This window comes from Dipodomys merriami, unplaced genomic scaffold, assembly GCF_024711535.1.
Source record: "Dipodomys merriami isolate MVZ:Mamm:240054 unplaced genomic scaffold, mDipMer1.0.p SCAF_1, whole genome shotgun sequence".
NCBI classification, from domain to species: Eukaryota; Metazoa; Chordata; class Mammalia; order Rodentia; family Heteromyidae; genus Dipodomys; species Dipodomys merriami.
Genome location: NW_027202270.1, coordinates 94,635,093 through 94,656,375, shown reverse-complemented (window position 1 = coordinate 94,656,375; position 21,283 = coordinate 94,635,093). Strand labels below are relative to the sequence as shown.

At 31.6% G+C, this 21,283-nt stretch overlaps 1 protein-coding gene across 5 annotated transcripts in view; it reads left to right on the top strand.

Moving 5' to 3' along the window:
* Nucleotides 1-21,283, top strand: part of Nova1 (NOVA alternative splicing regulator 1) — a 142,743-nt gene that overhangs the window by 2,108 nt on the left and 119,352 nt on the right. For all 5 annotated transcript variants that reach the window (XM_070026076.1, XM_070026068.1, XM_070026094.1 and 2 more), the window contains exon 2: nucleotides 446-589. In XM_070026076.1, the coding sequence (XP_069882177.1) occupies nucleotides 446-589 (144 nt within the window). The remainder of the gene's footprint in view (nucleotides 1-445; nucleotides 590-21,283) is intronic.

The window sequence follows — 21,283 nt, the reverse complement described above, 5'->3', positions numbered from 1 at the left end:
CGTTCTTGGAATCTTTTTCTTCAAGATGTTAAGTGAAGGTTTGTCTTTTTTTTTTTTTTAAACAAATCTTTGAAGTTGTGTGAAAGGGTCAGTTCCTTTTATTTTGCCATAGTAATCACAGATAGAATTGGAAGACTTCCATGTTTGGAATAACAACTGGAATTTACTCATCAGTTTCTGTGATACTGCAAAAATATTAAAACATGTTTGGATTTGAGTTCCAAGTTGGGGAGTATAAACCCCAGAAAAACGGCAAACATTTTGTGTTTATCTATTTTTCGGTGTAGTAGGTGTATTTTAATTCTTCTCATACACCTATTTTCAACCCCCTGTTTCTTGCAGCTACATGCCCAGTGCTTTTCCTTGCTGTTCTCTCTTGAGGGTGGAGTGGGGATACAGAGTGAAAATACCATGTTAACCGAATATATTTCTTTGCGTTTTTCAGAAGACGGCCAGTATTTTCTAAAGGTTCTCATACCTAGTTATGCTGCTGGATCTATAATTGGGAAGGGAGGACAGACAATTGTTCAGTTGCAAAAAGAAACTGGAGCCACCATCAAGCTGTCTAAGTCCAAAGATTTTTACCCAGGTAGGTGCCTTGGTGAAGAGATTGTTTGATGAATCCTCAAGGAAGGAATTGGAAGATCTACCTGTGTTGTGTATTGTCTTGAAAAAAAAAAATCAAATAATAGTGAAGACAAATATTGCTGTACTATACAGACTTAAATGTTGCTGTATTAGAGTATACTGTGGAACAATTTTTTTAGCTTAGTTGCATTGTTGATTATATATCTTCCTATAGTTGATATACTGTGTATATAATTTAGACTAATTGCAATATTATTCTCATAATTATTTCTGAATACTTCTCCTTCATAGAAAAACTCAAAAATGTAAAGTTAGAAACCTGGACAGCTGGCATCAGGAAATAAGGTTCTTCTCAAGTTTTCAGACCTCATTGTAATGACAATTAGTCTAAAGTGAATTCAAGAGTGGGGGTAGGGAAGCTTCTTAAAGAATGGACCATTTACTTCTGAATTCATTATGTACCTCTTTCTGCTTCATTGCTTTGTTTGTTGGCCTTGGATGAAGTAAAGAGGACAAGTGCTGCCTCTTCAGATTTTTAAAATATTTTTGTTTTAATGTAATTGGGATCAGGAAATTTACTATATTATGCAAGGAGAAAATGATGCTTTAAAATTTGTGTTATTTAAGAGCCATATTTGATTAAAAATGTCTGTGGTTCAGTAACCTACTGGAGTATGGCAAGTTTTCTGGGTGGTGTAATATTTTTGTTTTGTTACTTTTTTGGTGGTGTTCTTACTTAGTGCTATGCAGTTCTTCATGCTTTACCTTATCTTCTTTTAAAATCATTTTGTTGCTTAAGTGTATGTACCTAAGTTTAATCGAGAACTCTTTTAACTGGACTAGTGTAACTCCTAGCTGAAACATTACTGGTTGGTATGCTTTTACTTAGATCAAGTGTTCTGCCATTTGAGTGACTTACTTTACCTCTATTTTACACAAATATTAGTTTGATAATTAGGGGACCAATAACCATTTATTTTTATTCTGATGGAAAAGAAAAGCTGATATAATTTTTCAATGATTAATTCAGCTTGATAGTTCTTTAATATATCTGGCATCTAAATGAGCAGATAATTTGGAGGACTTTTTTTTTGTAGTCATTCATTTGGTAGTACAGATGTACCACTATACCAGAGCAGGTTTTAGAATAATTGAAACTAGATGAATCAAATGTGTTTCTAGTTTAACATTAAATTTGTTGAAATAAAATACAGTCTACTATTTATGATGTCTCTCTAAATCTACTATTTATGATGTCTCTCTAAAGTTTGTTTCTTATAAGTGTAGTTTTGCTAATGGCATTCCTGATCTCTGAAACTTTGCTTACACATTTAGGGAAGTTTCCTGATAATTCATATTTATATATTTAAAAGGTATATTATAAAAAATCTATGTGGAATTGTGAAAACCCTCAGTACAAATAAAAGCCCTCAAAAGAGCTTGATTGCAGAATTAATAACATGACAGTTCTAGGAAAAGAGCTGCAATGACAAATTAAATTCACTGTCAATAGATGAAATGAAAAAGCTTTTTTGCATTATACATGAGGTGGTATCAGATGTGCAGGGGTGTTACAGAAAATTGGTGTTTATCAAGGATATTCCAAATACTAAATTAAATGCCTTTTCATTAGAGTATAGTTTATTTTCCAGTGGGTTGGAAAGGGTGCACTGAGAATTAGATCTTTTGTTTTTAGTCCACTTAGCTTTGCATTTTTTTCTTATTGCATAGAAATTACTTATTTATAGTTCTGAGGCATGTTATTTGTACAGAGCAAGAATATCCAGTGGAAACAAATGGAAAGCTAGAATGTATTGAATAAGATTTTGCGACTTTAGTGACGTAACCTGATCAAATGTGAGTTAAAATGTCGGGTAAAAGAAAGCTCATACTTTGCCTGTAACAGGTGGAAACCAATCACACAATATAGAATCAATTTTAAGGAAAAATAAAGCCTTGTAGTTTGTAGGAAGCTTTAAGAATTTTGAGCAGTTTGTATTTCAGTATGTTTTTAATTTTTTAGATTTAAATTGGAAGAGAACTTTCTTTCCTTCAGATAGATTTTAATTTTAATATTCTGTTAGTTCCATACTTGACCACAGCCTGTGGAATTACCTAAGGTCTTAATACTTTTCAATATGACAGCCTTTGAGCGTCTTTCAATTTGCTTTTTGTCCTGTGTGTGTGTGTGTGTGTGTGTGTGTGTGTGTGTGTGTGTGTGTGTATCACATATATATGTGGTATTTATTTTACACATTTCAGATAATTATGATTCATGTTGTCTGATTATAATTTCCAATAAAAATGCAATAATTTAGATACTCGTTTTATATCAGATACATATATGTGTATCGTTGTCTTTCATATTCTGATAAAATGAATATGCCTGGGGTTTGTTTTCTGTAGAATTTTTCTGTTTGTTGCTTGATAAGAGAGCATATAGTAGACAGATTATCTTTGCTGTATAACATAAAGGATTTACTCAAAATAGCTGAAGTTCGAAATTGATGTAAGTGTATCTTAGTGCTGAGTTAAATACTCAAGTATTTTTGGAAACTTTCTTGTGCATGTACAACACACAATACAGTCACAGTTTGGGAACATTTTAATACATTTCAACTCAAATAATTGGCACAGTTAAAAATTATAGCTAATGTAGTCTCTTTAAATATGCTTTTATTTTACCCCGTAAGTTTTATCTTTAATTTAGTGTGTGGTAACCCGTCATATTTCTGGCCAATAATTTTTAATTCTTTTGGAAATGATTAATTCATTTTGCATGTTAATTGGTATGAGTTCATAATTAGTACAAATAGGTATTGCATTGCCTATTTTAATGTATCATGTATAAAATATTTAAATAAAACAACAGGACAATTGTTGAAGAATTATAAAGTGTATTATTCAGTTACTGTAATCAGAAAAAGTGATCTACAAGTAGATATATTTTATACTTTGCTGTGCTGTATGATTTATTAAATTTAAAAAATTTAATCTTCACAGAATACAGACATTCCAAAAGGTTTAGGAATATATTTTTTTATTACTTAATTAGTGGAACTTAATTTGTTTTATTTACATTTCTTTTGTAAGTAGCTTACATTAAATTGCTTTGTATTAAAACATCATTTTTCGCAGTTTGGGAATTATATTATTGTAGGTATTTTCAGAATGGTGATGGTTTTCCTTTAAAATATATATATTTTTTATTCTTTTGTCTAGAATATGAAGCTGTGGTTAGTTCACATACTGGTTTTATCTGTAAAATTCTCTAATGGATTGTTGAAGTAGGTAATTGGAGAAACTGGATACAGTATTGGTTGGGAATAACATAGGTCTGTAAATATTTTCATGTTTGCCTTGGATGTTAGAACACTTTACAATGGTACTTATTTTTATTCTAAAACATGACACTGCAGACATTCATTACATCAGTCAAACAGGAATACTTTATGGAATCTAGTGTATATTTTATATGTTTTTCATGTTTGTGATCATAAAACTAAAGTTCATTTTATATAAATTATTTCCTCTTACAATCCTCAAAATTAGAACTTGGTAGTCTTACATTCATTGTATCTAGATTTTAGTGCTGTTCAAATTGGGTAATACATTTTTAAAAAATCACAAGTTATTTATTGATTAATTTTTCTTAAATAAATGGAAAAGCAGAATGAAGTTAAGTTTCTTTCAATAAAACAAATCTCTTGCAATATTACAGTTTCAACATTAGTACAATTGAGTGGTTAATTTTACCTAAGGATTGGAGTACAGTAAGATCATTTTTTGAAAATCAAAAGATGGTATTTGTCTTAAAACTGGTCATTTATGTTTAGATTATTGAAATAAAAGTGTTGATATTGTTAGTTCAGTGTGAATACTTTTCTTAGATCTTCTGAAGTTCAAGCCTACTTTTTCTTTGTTCTTAACTATAAAGCATCCTAAAAAATTATTGGTGCACATTTAAGGCAAATTTCATATACAAATAGATTTATAACAAGCAGAGAAAACAAAACATTTTAATTTACATCTTTGTTGAGTGCACTGGATAGTTATTATTAAACTCAACTATACTTGTGGTTGTAGTGTGACTGGAGTTACTGACAAATGAGTTGTTTTTCTTTAAATGTTAAAGTTGTATTGTTTACATGTAACACAGTGCCATTGTTATAGGTTACCTTAAAATTTTTTCTCTATATATCCTTAGTTGAAGGAAGCATGATCTTTCACTTAGATACTGATATTGCATGAAAATGAGCTGTTTTTTATTTTCAAATTGATGTTCATGTTCTATTTTTATATTTTAAGCAACAGAAATTCTTAGTAAGAACATTATTACCATAGCATATTGTATGTGAACGTTACAGATACTACAAGATAGAATTTTTATACTTATCTTTTTTAAGCAAGTGTATTGTGACATGGATTTTTAAGATAGATTAGCATAAAATATCTTAGCCATTAATTTTATTTGATTATTTAATTTAGATAAATCTATCATTGAATTAGCAATTGATTGAAGATCACGAATTCATACTGTTAGTATTTTTTATGAATTGTATAGTACAGTGTCACTTTTGACATTTGCTACTTGAAGCCTATGACTCGGAAAAATAGCTTATTCAAAACTTGTGACTTTGTAAGGAAATAGTCTGACATCATTGCCTTGCAAATAACAACCCAAAGGATTTCAAGAAGAATGAACTGTGTCATATGTATGGAAGATATTTCATATAATACACCTAGAAGAAAAAATGACCTATGTCTTAGAAATACTAAGCAATTCGTAGCATCACTAGAAACCAGACTAGGAAACATTCAAAGACTTATGAATTTTATAGTTAATTTGTTTTGCTGTATTCTAAAATTAATTGTTTCTAAATTTTATGATACAGGAGGCAATTACTGAACATATGCCACCTGTTAACTAAAATCCAACAGCTAATAGTATGTATTGTTTTTCACCATAGGGTTAGTTTTAGTTGTTTCTAGTTTAGTAGAACTATGCTTTAAAGCACATTTCAAAATAAAATGGGGGAACAGTGGTGGGAGACTTGTGCTTGATTGCCATCTCATTTCCATCTTTGGATATAGCTCTAGCATAAAGTTAAATAACATCTGCAGAGATCTGACTGACAAACATCTCTCTGGGACTCATCATTGCAGCCTGCAGCAGGTGCATTCAGCTTTGCAGTCTTTTCCAAAAAGAGGTTAGTTTGTTCTAACATTTATCAGTAGACCAGTGGGAGCAAGTGACTAGAGAGAAGTTGGTTGTCACTTGTCCAGTGCTGGAATACTACAGGTAATTGGAATGGACTGGTGGGACCTACAGCAGTGTGCGGCTCACATTGCACTGCAGCTGCTATGGAGCTTAATTAATCTGACCCTCAGAGACTGAGGTGTCATGGTATAAAACACAATGTGCAGGAAAGGAAGCAATATTTTTCAATACTTTTCAATATTTTTGATGCTAAGGCTATTGAAGTTTTCCTTTTCTTCATCTTAAATTTTAAAGGCACCATCTCCTAACCACTAGACCATAAGGAAAGCCATCTTCCACTTTTATTATGGAAATATTTCAAATGGGAAGAATTTACATGACTGAAAATATATACATATGAAGATACAGAAGTTTTAAGTATAGAAATGAAATTATTTCAGAGCTATTGAATTCCACAAGTGTATTTTTAATTCATGAGTGAGTGGAGATAAGTGGCAATTCTTTCTGGCTTTAAAAATTATATTAGCATTTGCTTCCCTACATTTATAAGAGAAATAACTCATGCAAAATTAAGTTTTGTTTTTTAGACATATGGATGACTTTGGAAACTAAACTTTGCATACTTTTTTAAAAAGTATTCCAACAAATAAGACAAGTATTCTATATTCGAAATAGTTTTATAATGCTAGAACTTGATACTGTTTTTAATTCCTTAATTTAGTTTAAGCATCCACTTAGAGTATGCTTCCATAATATCTAAGGAAGTTCTTATGATGTGTCTAGTGTCTTACCCCAAAATAGAGATAATATGAATGGAAAAAAAGTTCCTATGGTAAAAATGTCTTCAATTTTAATCTGCCTGGGTATTACACTATTTTGAAATAATTTGAAATACACATGACACTTAAGAATCTCTGTGTTGGAATTTGTCACTTTCAATTTTTCTGTTAACTTTGCTAATTTAATTTTTTAATATGTACATTGACTATAATTTGTCAGTTATCTAAGAATAATTAAATGTAAGGCTTTGCATAGATTTCTTTATCTAATTGTATTCTTAGCCTTTGTACTTTTCCCGAAAGGATTTTTTTAACCAGTATTGGTAGTAACTAGTTGATTCTAAAGATATGGTTTGCAAGAAAATTTTCATTTTTGTTATGAATAGTTGGAACTTTATTTGTAATTACTATTTTTAGGAGAAATAAGATAAAAAATAGTCATGTAGAGGTCAAGAGAATCAGATTCACATGTTTGAACATAAATCATGTTACTGTTCAGTAAGGATTTTTCATCTTTGATATCATAAACTTGTTCCTTATCAGTTATCAATATGAAAGCAATACCTTAAAATTTCTCATATATACTTCACCATTATTTTTAAAGTTTTGATAAGGAAGACAAAAAAGGATAATCATTTTAAGACTATAAAGTAATGAAAGAACTGATACTTTTTGATATAATTTCAGTATTTGGTAAGTTCCAAAGCAGAATATGCATATCATTCCATGACAAATCTTGATTCCATCATTGATCTTTCCTGTTTCCTGAAGCGCCTGTCATAAATACTGAAATGAGTATTTTGAGTTTTTTAACAGCAAAGTGACTCAAGTAATAGGATTTTGTGTAGAAAATACAACATTTTTGTCCATTTAATTAACTTATGAAATACTTTAATATTATCTTTATATTTCTAGGCTAGTTTTGTGTTTTATGGATGTTCCGTATACCTGTAATTTTTAATAAAATTTATAATGAACTCAGAAATTTTTAAATTTTAAATTGATGAATTTATTATTTTCTTTGTGAAACCAAGCACGTATTTTATGAAGTCTTCTCCGTCAATGATTTTTGAGGATAGTTATACATTGAATGCCTCATAATTCTGTCTGTACGGTGAATTTAGTCAGATCATGAGTTTGATGAGTAAGATTTCAAATCTTAGATACTTTTTTGTTTTTAAAAGTCATTTTGAGTTTAGATTATTTTTACTTAAATTGTTAATTATTTGTTTCTGTAGGACTAGATTGAGAATTACTTTAAGAACCAGTAATTTGCAGGAAGGATGGAAAAGAAGGACGTTCACAGAATTGGAGAAATATAGTATATGTTTTTGTTTACTTGTTCTTGTTGCTAAATATTTTAGAAGAACCATAGCCCTTTTCACTTATTTTCTTAAATGCCTATTCTTTTAGAGTTTATTCTTAGGAACAAATGAGTGTTTTCTTAGAAAGTTTGCCACATACTCCTGTCTCATTTTTTTTTTATACTTCATGTTTTTGTTTTTCTAAGACCAACTTCTGATTGCTTAAAAATGCGTGGAGTACTTTTTAAAAACAAACAAACAAACAAACTGGTTTAATCATTTAATGTTAAGATCTATCTGGAAGCTTTACTCTCATTATTTGTTGTGCATATTTATCAGATGCTCTTTAATGAGCCCAGTCATAGGCAGGTATTTGGTCCCATATCTTAGAATTATTGCAGAGCATTTTTTCTTCATTAAAGAAATACAGGCAAGTTTGTTTTGCTCTATTCTGAGAAATTGTATTTCTTGATTGTATCCTTAAATTTTATTTTGGATTTTTTTTCTATTTTGTAGAATCCCTGTCTGAGGCTTAATGATAGCTCTGAGGGACAACTAAGAGGCTATTTAAAGAATATTGAGGAAAATGGTAGAATTGTGAAACTAGATTAAAAGTGATAAAGTTTAGCTTTGATCACATTATTTAACAATTGAGGAAACCATAGTAATAGGAAAGTAAGTGATTTATGCAAAGGTGGTGTGTGTGTGTGTGTGTGTGTGTGTGTGTGTGTGTGTGTGTGTGTGTGTGTGTGTGTGTGTGTGTGTGTGTGTGTGTGTGTGTGTGTGTGTATAGCAGAGGTGCAAATTGGAATTGACTTGGGGCAAATTGGAATTGAACTCTGGGCCTTAAGCTTGCTTGGCAGACACTACACTTGAGCCTCACTACGGCCTTTTCTTATATTTCAGATAGTGACTTGCAGAGTTGTCTTCAGGGCAAGAAATGGTACTAACCTAATTTAGTGTTTCCTCATTGCTGGGACCACAAGCACATTTGAATGGGGAATTTTGTCATCCCTACTGCCTGCTGCCGTGTGTTCAACATACTGTCCAGTATGTTAGTAATATGTGACACTGGAAATTGAATTGAATACATGAATGAGTGAATGGATAATTTACCATGCCTAGCTTATTGATTGAGTTATGCCTAGCTTATTGATTGAGTTGTCCTCTTGCCAACTTTTTGCTAGGCCTGACATCGTTTTTCTAAGGCCAGTAATTATCCTGTTAACTTTTAAGTATGCTTTTGGATTTTTGGAGTAAATTTGGTCTTTATTTATTTCTTGATGGTTATAACTAATGAACTAAGTTATTACTTTTTCTTCCCTCTAGCTTAAAAGTCAATAATCTGCCAGGTGCAAGTGGCTGAAGCCTATAATCCTAGTTATGAAGAAAGTTAAGATCTGAGAATTGTAGTTTGAAGCCAGCCCAGGCAGGAAAGTCCACTTATTTCCAATTAACCAGCCAAAAGCCAGAAGTAGAACTGTGGCTCAAGTGGTAGAGTGATATAGCCTTGAGATAAAGGACAGTGGTAGGCCTTGTGCTCAAGGCTCAGTATCACAAACAGCAGCAATAAAAACCTTAAGGTGTGTGTGTGTGTGTGTGTGTGTGTGTGTGTGTGTGTGTGTGTGTGTTTAATTTTAGTTGATTTGCTACAGTTAAAACATATTATTTCAGTCCTTCCCAGCGTTTAATGAAATAAAAGGATGACACTTTATGTGCTTATATTGTATCTTCTGGTTGTTTTCTGTTCTCCTATAATTGTACTATTTATTTTTATCATTTTTTTTAGTTCTGTGTTTTTTACTTTATATTCTATAGTTTTCTTTCTTTCATTTTCTCCTGCTCTGTATTTTTTTTGGTGTGAGGGGGAAATAGGTTAAACAGTATTGACCTTCTTTAAAAAATATGTAGATGGTCTAAGTCAAATTTTGTTTTTAAGGATTGTTTTTCAAGAATATATACATTAGCCAGGTACTGGTGGCTCATGACTGTAATCGTAGCTAATAAGGAAGCTGAGGTCTGAGAATCATAGTTTGAAGCCAGCTTGGGCAGGAAAGTCCATTGAGACTTATCTCCAATTAATTCCGTAAAAAGTCAAAAGTGGAGCTGTTGCTCAAGTGATAGAGCAATCATCTTGAGCACAAAAGTGTAGCAATACTACCTAGTCCCTGAGTTCAAGCCCAGAGACCAGCCCTACCATTCCCTTCCCCACCACAAAAATGTATATATTTATTGTTTAGTTTTTGTAGCTTCATAAAAACTTTTCTCAGTGATATATTTAGCTAGGTAGTCTTTTTGATTGGTTTTAAAAGGACAAATAGTATGTTAAAAATAAGCATGTATTGAAAGGAAACAAGAATGTGCCTGGACTATAAATTTTCATTTAATAACTGCTATTTTTTTTGTTTTGCCTGTCCATGTCATTAATTTGGTTCACTTGTCAGTTAATTAGAATTCTGCTACTGTTTTTACTGTGCCATATATAGCCTTAAGGATTATCTTTTAACATTATTATAAAAATATTTAACATGATGGTATTTGTGTTTGTATGTCCTAGGGCTGAATCCAGGGTCTTGAGTATGCTAGGCAAACACATTTACTACATGAGCTACCTTAGCTCATGTAGCCCTTTTGTTGGATTTTATTTTGAGACGATGTCTCCCTGTCTAGCAATCCTCCTGCTGTCACTTCTTGAGTACCTTGGCTAACAGGCTTGACCACCTAGTTACTTAAAGTGATTTTGAGGAATTCTACTCCCACAGCTTTAAAACAATCTTTTGTGATACTTCAGTTATTTCAGTTGTATAATTGGGTTAAATCCATTTGAGTTGGGAATTTTGTCATCCCTACTTCCTGATGATGTGTGTTCAACATACTGTCCAATAATGTTAATCATAGGTGGCACTTGAAATTGAAATGAATATATGAATGAGTTAATGGACAATTTATTGTCTTTTTTGTGAAGTGCTTATGTAATAACAGTTGGTAGATAAAGAAAGCTATTCATCTTTGCTTTGTTTTCATCACATTTCTAGTTTCCTTATGGTGGTAGTGGTGGAGTATGTATATAATTATATTTCTGAGTAGGTGATATTGTGTTATTTTGTATGAAGGAAACTGAAAGTCAATCATACTCAAAACTCACCTCTGCAGTGAAGACCACCATTAATATACTCTGACTTCAGCAACGTGAAATCAAAAGATTTAGTTGTTAATAAAGAAGTTTAAATTAGTGAATGATTTTATAAGATTTGATAGCTCCATCACATTAGTCCTTTTGGCCACATGGCAAATGCAGAACCAAGACTTCTTATAATTTTTCTTGTGATAGTGTGAAAGAGCTGATACTGGGCTTGAACTCAGGACATATAATTTTAATGGTTTTTTTTATTCTACTTTCATACAAATAGACAAAGTATTTTGAGTTAGAGGGTTTCTTCAGATGGCTGCCTCCCCCGCTTTTCTGTGCCACATTTTTTGGGCATTTATTGTACTCACTGTGGGCCAGATCTCATATATGATGAAATGCTGCTTCCAACCAATGAAACAAGCAATATGCATATCTGCTTGTAATAAAGTGTGATTCCTATGGTAAAGGGACAATTATGTCTAGAACTTGAATTACCACTCTTAATTGGTAGTTTTAGATTTAAAAAGCGCTGAAAAAGTTTTCAGGGTTGAATTTTAATTTGTTTATGTACATGAGTGGAAGGTCATTTGAGATGTGGAGACAAAAAATACATAGGCATGGGGATATATATTCTGGAGTCTAGAAACAGTTTGAGGTTTCTTAGATTAAAAAGTGGATATTGCTGTGACTATTGGTTGGGAATGGGAAGGAGGCACCTCTGATATTTGTAGGGACAATACATAAAAGAATATATAGAAAACAATACATAAAAGAAAAAAAATAAAGTGAAAAAAGCCTGATTTGAAAAACCTTGTTCATTTTACAAATGAAAAAGAAAAACTGCCTGATTTTCTGCATAGGAATTAAAAATACAATCAAGGTCTGATTTCTATTAAAAGGAAAAGACAAAGGGAAAGGTGAGGGAGCTAGGCATATGAAAAAAGAAATGCTAGGAAGTATGAGTTGTACATAATTAAGCAATTATGTGCTTACTGTGGATATAAAAACAAAATGTGGAGAATCGGGAAAGGACAAACATCAAGTCATGTTTTGCAATATACAAGAGAGCAGTAGAGGTTGACATCTGTATTTCACATTGTTACCCTTGATATATACAGTTGTCTCTGCTGGTCTGTTTAAAGTTAGTATCTTGAATGTTTGAATAGTTTAACTAGTTTGCTTCTGTATACTGTACTACTTTAAAATCATTTACTTGATAAAATTTTTCTTATTTATTAAATTCTTTGACTGTACAGGCCTATCTAGCTTTCCTGTAGAATGGAAAGATACACACTGTTTTAAAAAATGTTTTACAGTGTTTTATAGGGTGAGTGTATAAAATGCGTGTATGTCTGTTTTTAATGTGTAAATTTAATGCCATTCAAACATCAGAGCTGTGGTATAGAAACATTGCTGTTATGCCAATGGAAAATGAAAATTAGATGTTATTTGTTAGTTAATTGGGTTTAAGAGTCATTTCATTTAAATTTTCTTTTACTATTAAGATTTAACAGAATTTTCTATCACTCATAAGAAATTATTTTAGAAAAGAGTCAATCTTAATTGATAGTCTTCTCAAATTCAGATGAGTTAAAAGTGAAAAGTATGGCACTGTTTTTCCATTTGAAAATGAGTTTAAAAATTCTAGTATTTATACTGGTTTGTGGAATTATTGGCTAGTTGTGTAGAGAAACATTAAAAAAATGAACAGCTGAAGTGACATTAAGCACCAGATGGGGATTTAAAATAAAAATATTCACTGTGTAATCTTTATGTGCTGTTCGTAATTCAGTAATACCAGTTGTTTAATTCAAGGTTGAATTCAATATTTTAAAAAAGCATTAAAATATCTTATTGCCTTTGTCATATATAACATGGCATCATTTCATAGCATGATAGAATTTCATGATGAGTTTTTAAATGTAAGTGTGCACATTTTTTTTAAGAACAAATGTAGTTGTCTCAAAGGCAAACTTGGAGGAAATACTGAATTTGTTTTGTAATCATACTCAGACTTAAAAAAACAAGCAGGGGGCTGGGAAGGTGGCTCAGTGGTAGAGTGCTTTCCTTGCATGCATGAGGCCCTGGGTTTGATTCCTCAGCACCACATAAGCAGAAAAAGCTGGAAGTGGCGCTTCGGCTCAAGTGGTACAGCACTAGCCTTGAGTTGAAGAGCTGAGGGACAGCACTAGGCTCCGAGTCTCAGAGTTCAGGGCCCATGACAGGGGAAAAAAACAAGCAAACAAACAAGCAAAAAACCAAGCAAGTACTCTACTATGTAAACTATGCTTCCTGATCATTTTTCATTTTCAATGTAGAGTTTTGTTTTTATGCTGAGGTTGTCCTAGTATGCCATCCTCTTACTGTGTTTCCCTGAGAGGAGGATGATAGACATCTACTACTGGGCCTAACCATTGTGCTTTCTCCATCAGGGATAACAGTTGCCTGGCATGCTGTCCACCCACTAATCTAAGGTCCTTTTTGGCCCCAGCTGGCCTAGAACTGTGATTCCACCATCTCTGCCTTCTTAAATAGCTAGGATTATAGGTTGGAGGTACCACTCTATGTTTTTTTGGACACTATGTCTTGGAAATAATCATTTTACTTTTATAATTCTGTTTAAGGGAAGGTGACTTACATTCAAGGCTTCATCACATTTTTATTTACAGTGATGTGTTTAACATCTTGTTTAAAAACTAGTACAGCTTTTCACATGAAAACATAAACTGGGATAATGAGCTAGATGTGCCATATGTGGCAGTTCCATTTGGCATGTACTTCAGATGCATGTTTATTTAGTGTGCTGTGTTACTAGGGTTATTGATTTTATAGTAGAAGGCTGTGCTTGGTAGATTCATCTGACAGACTCACCTTTCACCTTTTGTAAAAATCTTTTTGTATTTGAAATTACCTGTGGGATCTAACTTATTTGAAGTTTGCCAAAATGAATAAAATTTGCATATTAACACACAGGAATGTGATTAGTCTATAAACATAACATATCCACACACATGTGCACAAAGGTATTTATTACAGCTTTGTGAAGGACTAACAATGCTGATATACTTACAGTGGTCAAAATGACTTTACAAAGTAAGGATGAATTGAGAGACAGTTATTTTTAGAAAAATTATATACATTGATAGAAAAAGATTTGAAGTTCTGTGGTATCTTCATAGAAAAGTCTTTAAAAGCAAACATGTAAACATTACCTTTTTATGAAAAAAATGTACTTTGGTTTTATTGAACATATTTTTTGGATTTGTAAGAATATTGCCTTTGTCAAAGGTTTCTAATTATGACCCTTGAAATTATTGTGTGTATTTTATTAAGAATAAGTAGAAATGGCACTGGGATGATAATACATAATTCTAGTAATTTAAAGGGACAATTCTGTTTACTTAAACTATGAAAAAGAAATATTCTGTTTGAGGAAAATTTTAGAGAACTTTTGGGTTTTGAAAGTGTTTTTAGAAATAATCTAAATTTAGTATGCTTTGCAAATTATATTTTTCAATGAGGAATATTCCTGAATTGGTTTATTATGTTCAGATGTATTTATGTTATCTCTATCACAGTTAATGATAAGAGTAATGACCATGTTTTTCAAACTTTTAAGAGCATACAACTACAAGTTACTATTTATCATTCATATCTCAATTAGATTTTCTTTTTTAGACAGGAATTTTCATTTTCATTTTCAAATGTAGAACATATGATTGAGAAAAATGACTTGTGATGTATCCAGTGAATAATGAACATGCTTGTTACTGTTAGCCTGTAACTCTGCAGTAGATTACTAACACATTCCAGCAATATAGTTGTAAAATTTAAGTGAAATTTACTACACTGTCATATTACATTGGAACATTATTAAGAGATTATCAGATAGCTTGATGGGTTGACTGCTTCTTCTATGGAAGTTCCACAAATTATAAAGCTTACATTTGAAAGCAAAACTGTACTAGTTAGGCAAAATGGAGACACAAAAACAAATACTCTCCTCTGAGCAGACCAGTGTATTCATAGAACCTTAATATATGTGTATTTTCCTGAGATTTCAGATTGATAATACACCTAAGACAGTTTAAAATTTTGAGATTAATTACATGAAATGATATGGTTGTTCTTGGTTTGATCCTTGGCTTTTTAATTTTTTAATTACATTTAACCATTCAAGGTATTTTTTGAATTATATATGCAAGATTAGAAAGAAGTAGTTTACATGTTCTTGCATTGCCAAATCATTCCAATAGTAATATAATATAATTTTTTTCAAGCAAAAATATACTACAGGGTTCATTTAGAAATTATCACTTCAATTCACTATGTCAAGGCCTTCTGTGGTTTAAATCAAGAGTAGACAGACCTGGAATTCCAGCTCTGTTATTGTTAGTGTACAAGTTTAGTCGATCTTTAAATCCTCTTGGAACTGCAGTTTTCTCATCTCTTTAATGGGGTGTTTCTCTTGTGAGCTTTTGGTCTTGGACAGTGTACCCCTTCCTTTGCTCTCTCCCAGTTTTTTTCCTCCTGTCCCCATCATTAAGTTGTGTAGTTTATTTTCACTGTAGCATTTAGTGAGTACCAGTGGTGCATTTGTTTACCCTTTATCCCTCTATTTCTGTGCACCACTCCTCCCCCATGATCTCCACTATCTTTTTTTTTTTTTAAACAAAGGACAGGAACTTATAATGTTAAAAGAAAATGCATATGAGTTTGTTTATTATAACTACTGAAAATTAACTCAATTCATCAATTTTTTCCTTGTCATCTTCTCATATGTAAATATAGCACATTTAAACTACTGATCAGAACTTTAATAAGGATTTTCAGATACTATAGTGAATATTAATACAGTAAGTGCATATATATGCATTATATATTAAATGATTAAACTAGGTGTTAATGATATAGACGTATAGATAACTTATAAAGCTTTATATTCTGCTTTTGTAATAATTGTTGAAAATTCAATTGCTTCTGGCAAGGTCTTTAATATTTTAATTCATACTTTTGAAAGAGCCAGTGAAGTTAATGATGTAGTTTTACTAAGGGGATCTTTTATGGGCCATGTTTTATTTTTTTTTATTACTAAGTAAATACACATGTCTATATTTTCTTAACAATCATTGTATACTTTTAATGCTGCATTTAAATACCTTATATGTTAAATTAAACATTGCTTATTAAATATTTATGATTCCTCTAATACCACGGCAAGAGTAATTGTATTGATTTTGTCTTACATGACTGTTCTGGTGGACAATAAATTTAATATGATCACTGACTCTTTAGTTGCTTTGAGAAAAAGAAAGTCCTGTTTTAGCTTATTAATTTAATATTTAGAATTTTACACCTTTTAATATATGAGTACTACCTAATACAGAATGAGAAATGAGCATATTTAAGCCATTTAATCTTAAAATGAGTAAATATTATAGATCTGAGTTTATGAATTTATTCTTTTTTTAAAATAAATTTTTATTGTGAAAATACTGTACAGAGGGGTTACAATTACATGAGCAAGGTAATGAGTATATTTCTTTTTTTTATTGTGAAAATGCTGTACAGAGGGGTTACAATTACATGGGCAAGATAGTGAGTACATTTCTTATCAAGCATTGTAGCCTCCTCCTTTGTTTACCCTTCCCATCCCTTCCCATCCTCCCTCCCCCCAATCGCCCCCCCCCAAGTTGTAAAGTTCGTTTTTGACATGACAACTTGTACTTCTCATTGTTGAAACAGGTCCACCTGTATCCTTATTTAAACGACTTGTTTTTCCCCTCCCCCTCCTCAAATTATACCCACATCAAATACAGTGAAAGCAGGGGTTATACTGTGGGGGAGGGACATACAAAGCAACAAAGAAATAATCCTATAATTGCGTTAGAAACAAATGCATGAAAGAAAAAAAAACATTTAAAATACATATCTTAGGGTTCATTTTCCTAACATCACCTTATCTGACCTTTTCTGCTTGACTCATACATATACTAGATATTGCAAATAAGGGAAATCATGGGACCTATGTTTCTTTGGGCTTGGCTTACATTCTTAGATACTAGAATCTGTACAAATGTTAAGAATGAAGTCTGATTTGGAATGTTGAAAATTATAGAGTTATTTTTTTGAAGGTCTAGGATGTGCGGGTTGAATTCAGGGCTTTGTATTTGCAAGATATGTGTTTTGCCTATTGAACCATGCCCCCAGTGCTTTTTGCTTTAGTTATTTTTAAAATAGTGTCTCACATTTATGCTTGAGCCAGATTGAACTGTGAACTTTGTATTTATATTTCTAAAGCTGGGATGAGAGATTCATGCCATGATACTATCTTTTTATTGATTGCAATGTGGGGAAGAGGGGAATATCTTGTGAACTTTTCTTTGCCTGGTCTGTTCTAAAACCTCTGTCTCAGTTTCCCCAGGTGTGAAGTATTGTGCTAGTCAGAGTGATCTTTTTTAATTCTGAGTTAGAGATGATGACTAAAAGTTATACTTTAGCTTTACTCATATGGTTTTGAGAAGAAATTTGAGATAGACCCTTAACAGTTATAATAACCCAAAGTTCTTTTTCACTTGCAATATTTTTACTTTGCTTTGGAACCAAGGTTATACAATTTGATTAAGTATCAATTCCAGAACCTCCTCAACTCTCCTCAAATGTCTTTTTTCCTTTTCATAGAGAAAGTAAAAGTAATATGGAAATTTTATAATCTATTGATATCAATGTCTCACCTAAAAACAGTACATCAGTGTCAATATTTTCTAATTCTGATAAACTCTTACTCAGTGTCCTAGGCCCAGTTTATCTGAATAAGAAAATATATCCCATTTCATTTACTTGCTCTCACATCTTTCTTTAGGCATCTTTTCTTGTTTTCTTCCTGATCAGTTTCTTACTAATGGATATATATTTTCTAGTTATAAATGTGCAATTATTTCTGTAGTGTTTAAAAGGTGTATATTTCTCTATCATAGTTCCTCTTCCAGCTACTACATGCTAAAACAGAAAGCTTCAACTGCTTGCTAATCGTTCTTGTGCTTTTTTAAAATTTCCTCTATTCTTGTATTGCTTTTTAATCTGTTCATATTAAATTTTTGATCCTCTGCTCTCAGTGGGCCTAATTTTACAGTTCTCAGTGTTGATCATTACATAACAAGCAGCAGCACTACAGAAGGTGGTAACTCTTTATTTTGGTTACTATACACACCTACCTTTGTAGTCTCACGTTTTTCATTTCTTCTCATTTCTGAGCTTAGGCCTTGGAAACACTTTTTGTATCAACAGTTACTCTTTTGGCTACCCAATATAATGGCTTATTTAAATTACTATCTTTACTTATGACTAAATGTTTATTCTGAACCTTTCAGGTGTCTACATGTTGTGTAATATGTCTATTAGAATAAAATATGATTTTTGCTATTCTGATCTTTCTACCTTCCAGTTCAATTTATCAGCTTACCCCTCATCTTCTGTATCTTTTCTCTCTCTCTTTTTAAAGGTTTTAGTGAGGATTTATTTGAATAGCAGGATAAATTAGGGAGAAATAGGAAAGAGAGGAAGGGAAGGGAGGGAAGAAGTGAAGGAAAAAGGAAGAGAGAGAGAGAGATTCTACTCCACACATTGGAAATGAGATTTACAGACTGGTCTTCAATTAGTAGTAGCTTCTTAGTTTCTGTGATCCTGAATCTTGGAGCTAACTTTACATTCCTTTGGTCAACATAGATTCAACATCTAATACAGCATAATTCTTATATTTTAAGATCCTTCCATTGAAGGAAAACCAACTTGTCAAGCCCAGAGAAAATTTTAATTATAGAAGTAAATGTTTCAAGAGTGCATTCTTTTGTGCTTGACAAAGTAAAGATCTTACTTAGAAAATGTGACTGGCTGTGAATGTAAGGGTAAAACTCTTTCTGGTAAGTGACAGGACATAGTCTGTACTGACTCTTGGATTGACCAGACTGAGACTCCAAATGGTTTATAATTTCAAAACATAAAACATTGAGAATGCTGCCTCCTTCCTTCCTTCTTTCCTTCCTTCCTTCCTTTCTTCCTTTCTTCCTTCCTTTCTTTCTTTCTGGGCCTGAACTCTGGGCCTGGGTACTGTCCCTCAACTCTTCAGCTCAAGACTAGTGCTCTACCACTTGAGCCACAGCACCACTTCCGTTTTTTTTTTTTTTTTTGCTTATGTGGTGCTGAGGAATTGAACCCAAAGCCTCATGCATGCAAGGCAAGCACTCTACCACTGAACCACATTCCCAGCTTTGGAGTCTTTTTTAATTGTATGTAATAGGGAAGTTTGTAGGAAAATAACCTTATCCTCTAAGGAATATCATTATCAATATATTAATCACAGTAGTTTATTATTTTAACCTGAGGTAATCCAGTTTTAAAGGATGAATAAGCATGTAAAAGAAAATGACAGTCATTCTTTCAAAAAGGCATTTGTGACAACAGGGTGGAACTTGGAGAATATTAGCATAACTGATGAAAGCTAGGCATGGAAAGGCAAACACTAGAAATGGAATGTAGAGTACTGGTTACTATGAGTAAGGAGAAACAGGAAATGGGAAAGAAGATAAAAATGTGCTTATGTTGTTGAGTATATCTAATATACATGAGGGCTGTAGGTAACATTGTATGTTGAAAATGCTAAAGGTGGATTTTCAAGTGCTCCTGCCACAAAAATTCTTTGGAATATTTTAAATAAATAAATAAATTAATTAATTAAAAAAATATGAAGTGGGATTTAAAAAATTTGAAAGCTTCCCAGTTCATTAGATGATATTAAAATAAAATGTGGTCTGCCTATGTCATTCAGAAGTAGAGTGGTGCTTAACAAGTATGAGGCCCAAGGTTCATTCCTAAGTGTGAAAAAATAGCTAAAAATGCAGTTATTAGAAGACAGACACAATGTATGTACTCATTATGATGTATATAAATGGATTTATGTGGAATATGTATTAAACTAGATTATATCTTTAATTACAGATTTAAAATTGTCCATTGGCAATTGTTTTCTAAAAAACGTTTTCTAATATTTTAGGCTTATAAGCTGTGGATTTACTTACTTTATGTCTGTAAAAAGTAACTTTAGTTGATAGCCTTTGCTTCTTTTAAATTCAATCATTTTCTTTTAAGTAGTTGAGATTACAGATATTCACCACAAAATGTGGTTAATTTCACTATAATAGCATTGTGTTTTTCTCCTCTGTACTTAGTGAAAGAAATTGGGTTATTTCCCGCAAAGCAGAAAAATTGAGTTTTTAAAATAATTTAAATATACTTCAATGAATAATATATCATGATTTAACCTTTTTCGTTTAAATTCTATTGTAAAGAAGATGTACAGAGAAGTTATATTATGTAAGTCAGGTAATGAGCACATTTCTTTTTGAACAGTGTCACATACTTTTTATGAAAAGTTTTTGATCTCTAGAAATAATTTGCCAGAATAAGACAATGTAAATCTATACATTTATCATTGACGAAAGATACTGAATTGAAAATTTATTCAATCATTGTTAATAAAAAAGGAAAACTGGACATCACAACTTCCCAGATTATAGGAACAAGAGTGTGTGTGCCTGAATTCAGTTTTATTTTGTTTAATATTAAAATTTTGTTTTGTGGATTAAAATGATACTTTAAATTTTATGAGTTAACTCATAATTTTATGACACACTTTAAGTGTGCTTATTAGTTACATGTTACTTTCTTAAGTCATTTTCTTAGGATACTAAACATAACCCTAGTGTTCACTTATGGGACAACCTGATTTATTCAAAGTTTTATTAACATACTATTTTGAATATATCTGTACTATTCTGTTTCTACAGTGCTACTAGAGACAATTTTTTTTTTGCAGGCTTGTCTGACTACAAAACCTCTGACCTTTTATCACATCATATTACAAAGTAAAAAATCCTTTGAAACTATTTTCCCAAATAGTCTTGTTTTTCGTTTCTCAGAGTGAAATTTTATTTTTAAAAAGTGTCTGTCCATAGTTGACTTTAGCTTGCTCAAATTATTGAATTTTTCAGCCTTATAAAATAGCTTTAAGATTGTCTATACTTGCAATAAAAGTATATTATGATTGTAGTCATATTTTGTAAATTTTATGAGTATAAAACAAATATGGAACTTTAACATACTTCCTGGCTAGTAATTTTTCATGCAATTTAAATTTAATGTTGACCAGGTTTTCCTAGTATTTATCAATTTATCTAAACTATCAATATTCATTACATATATATAT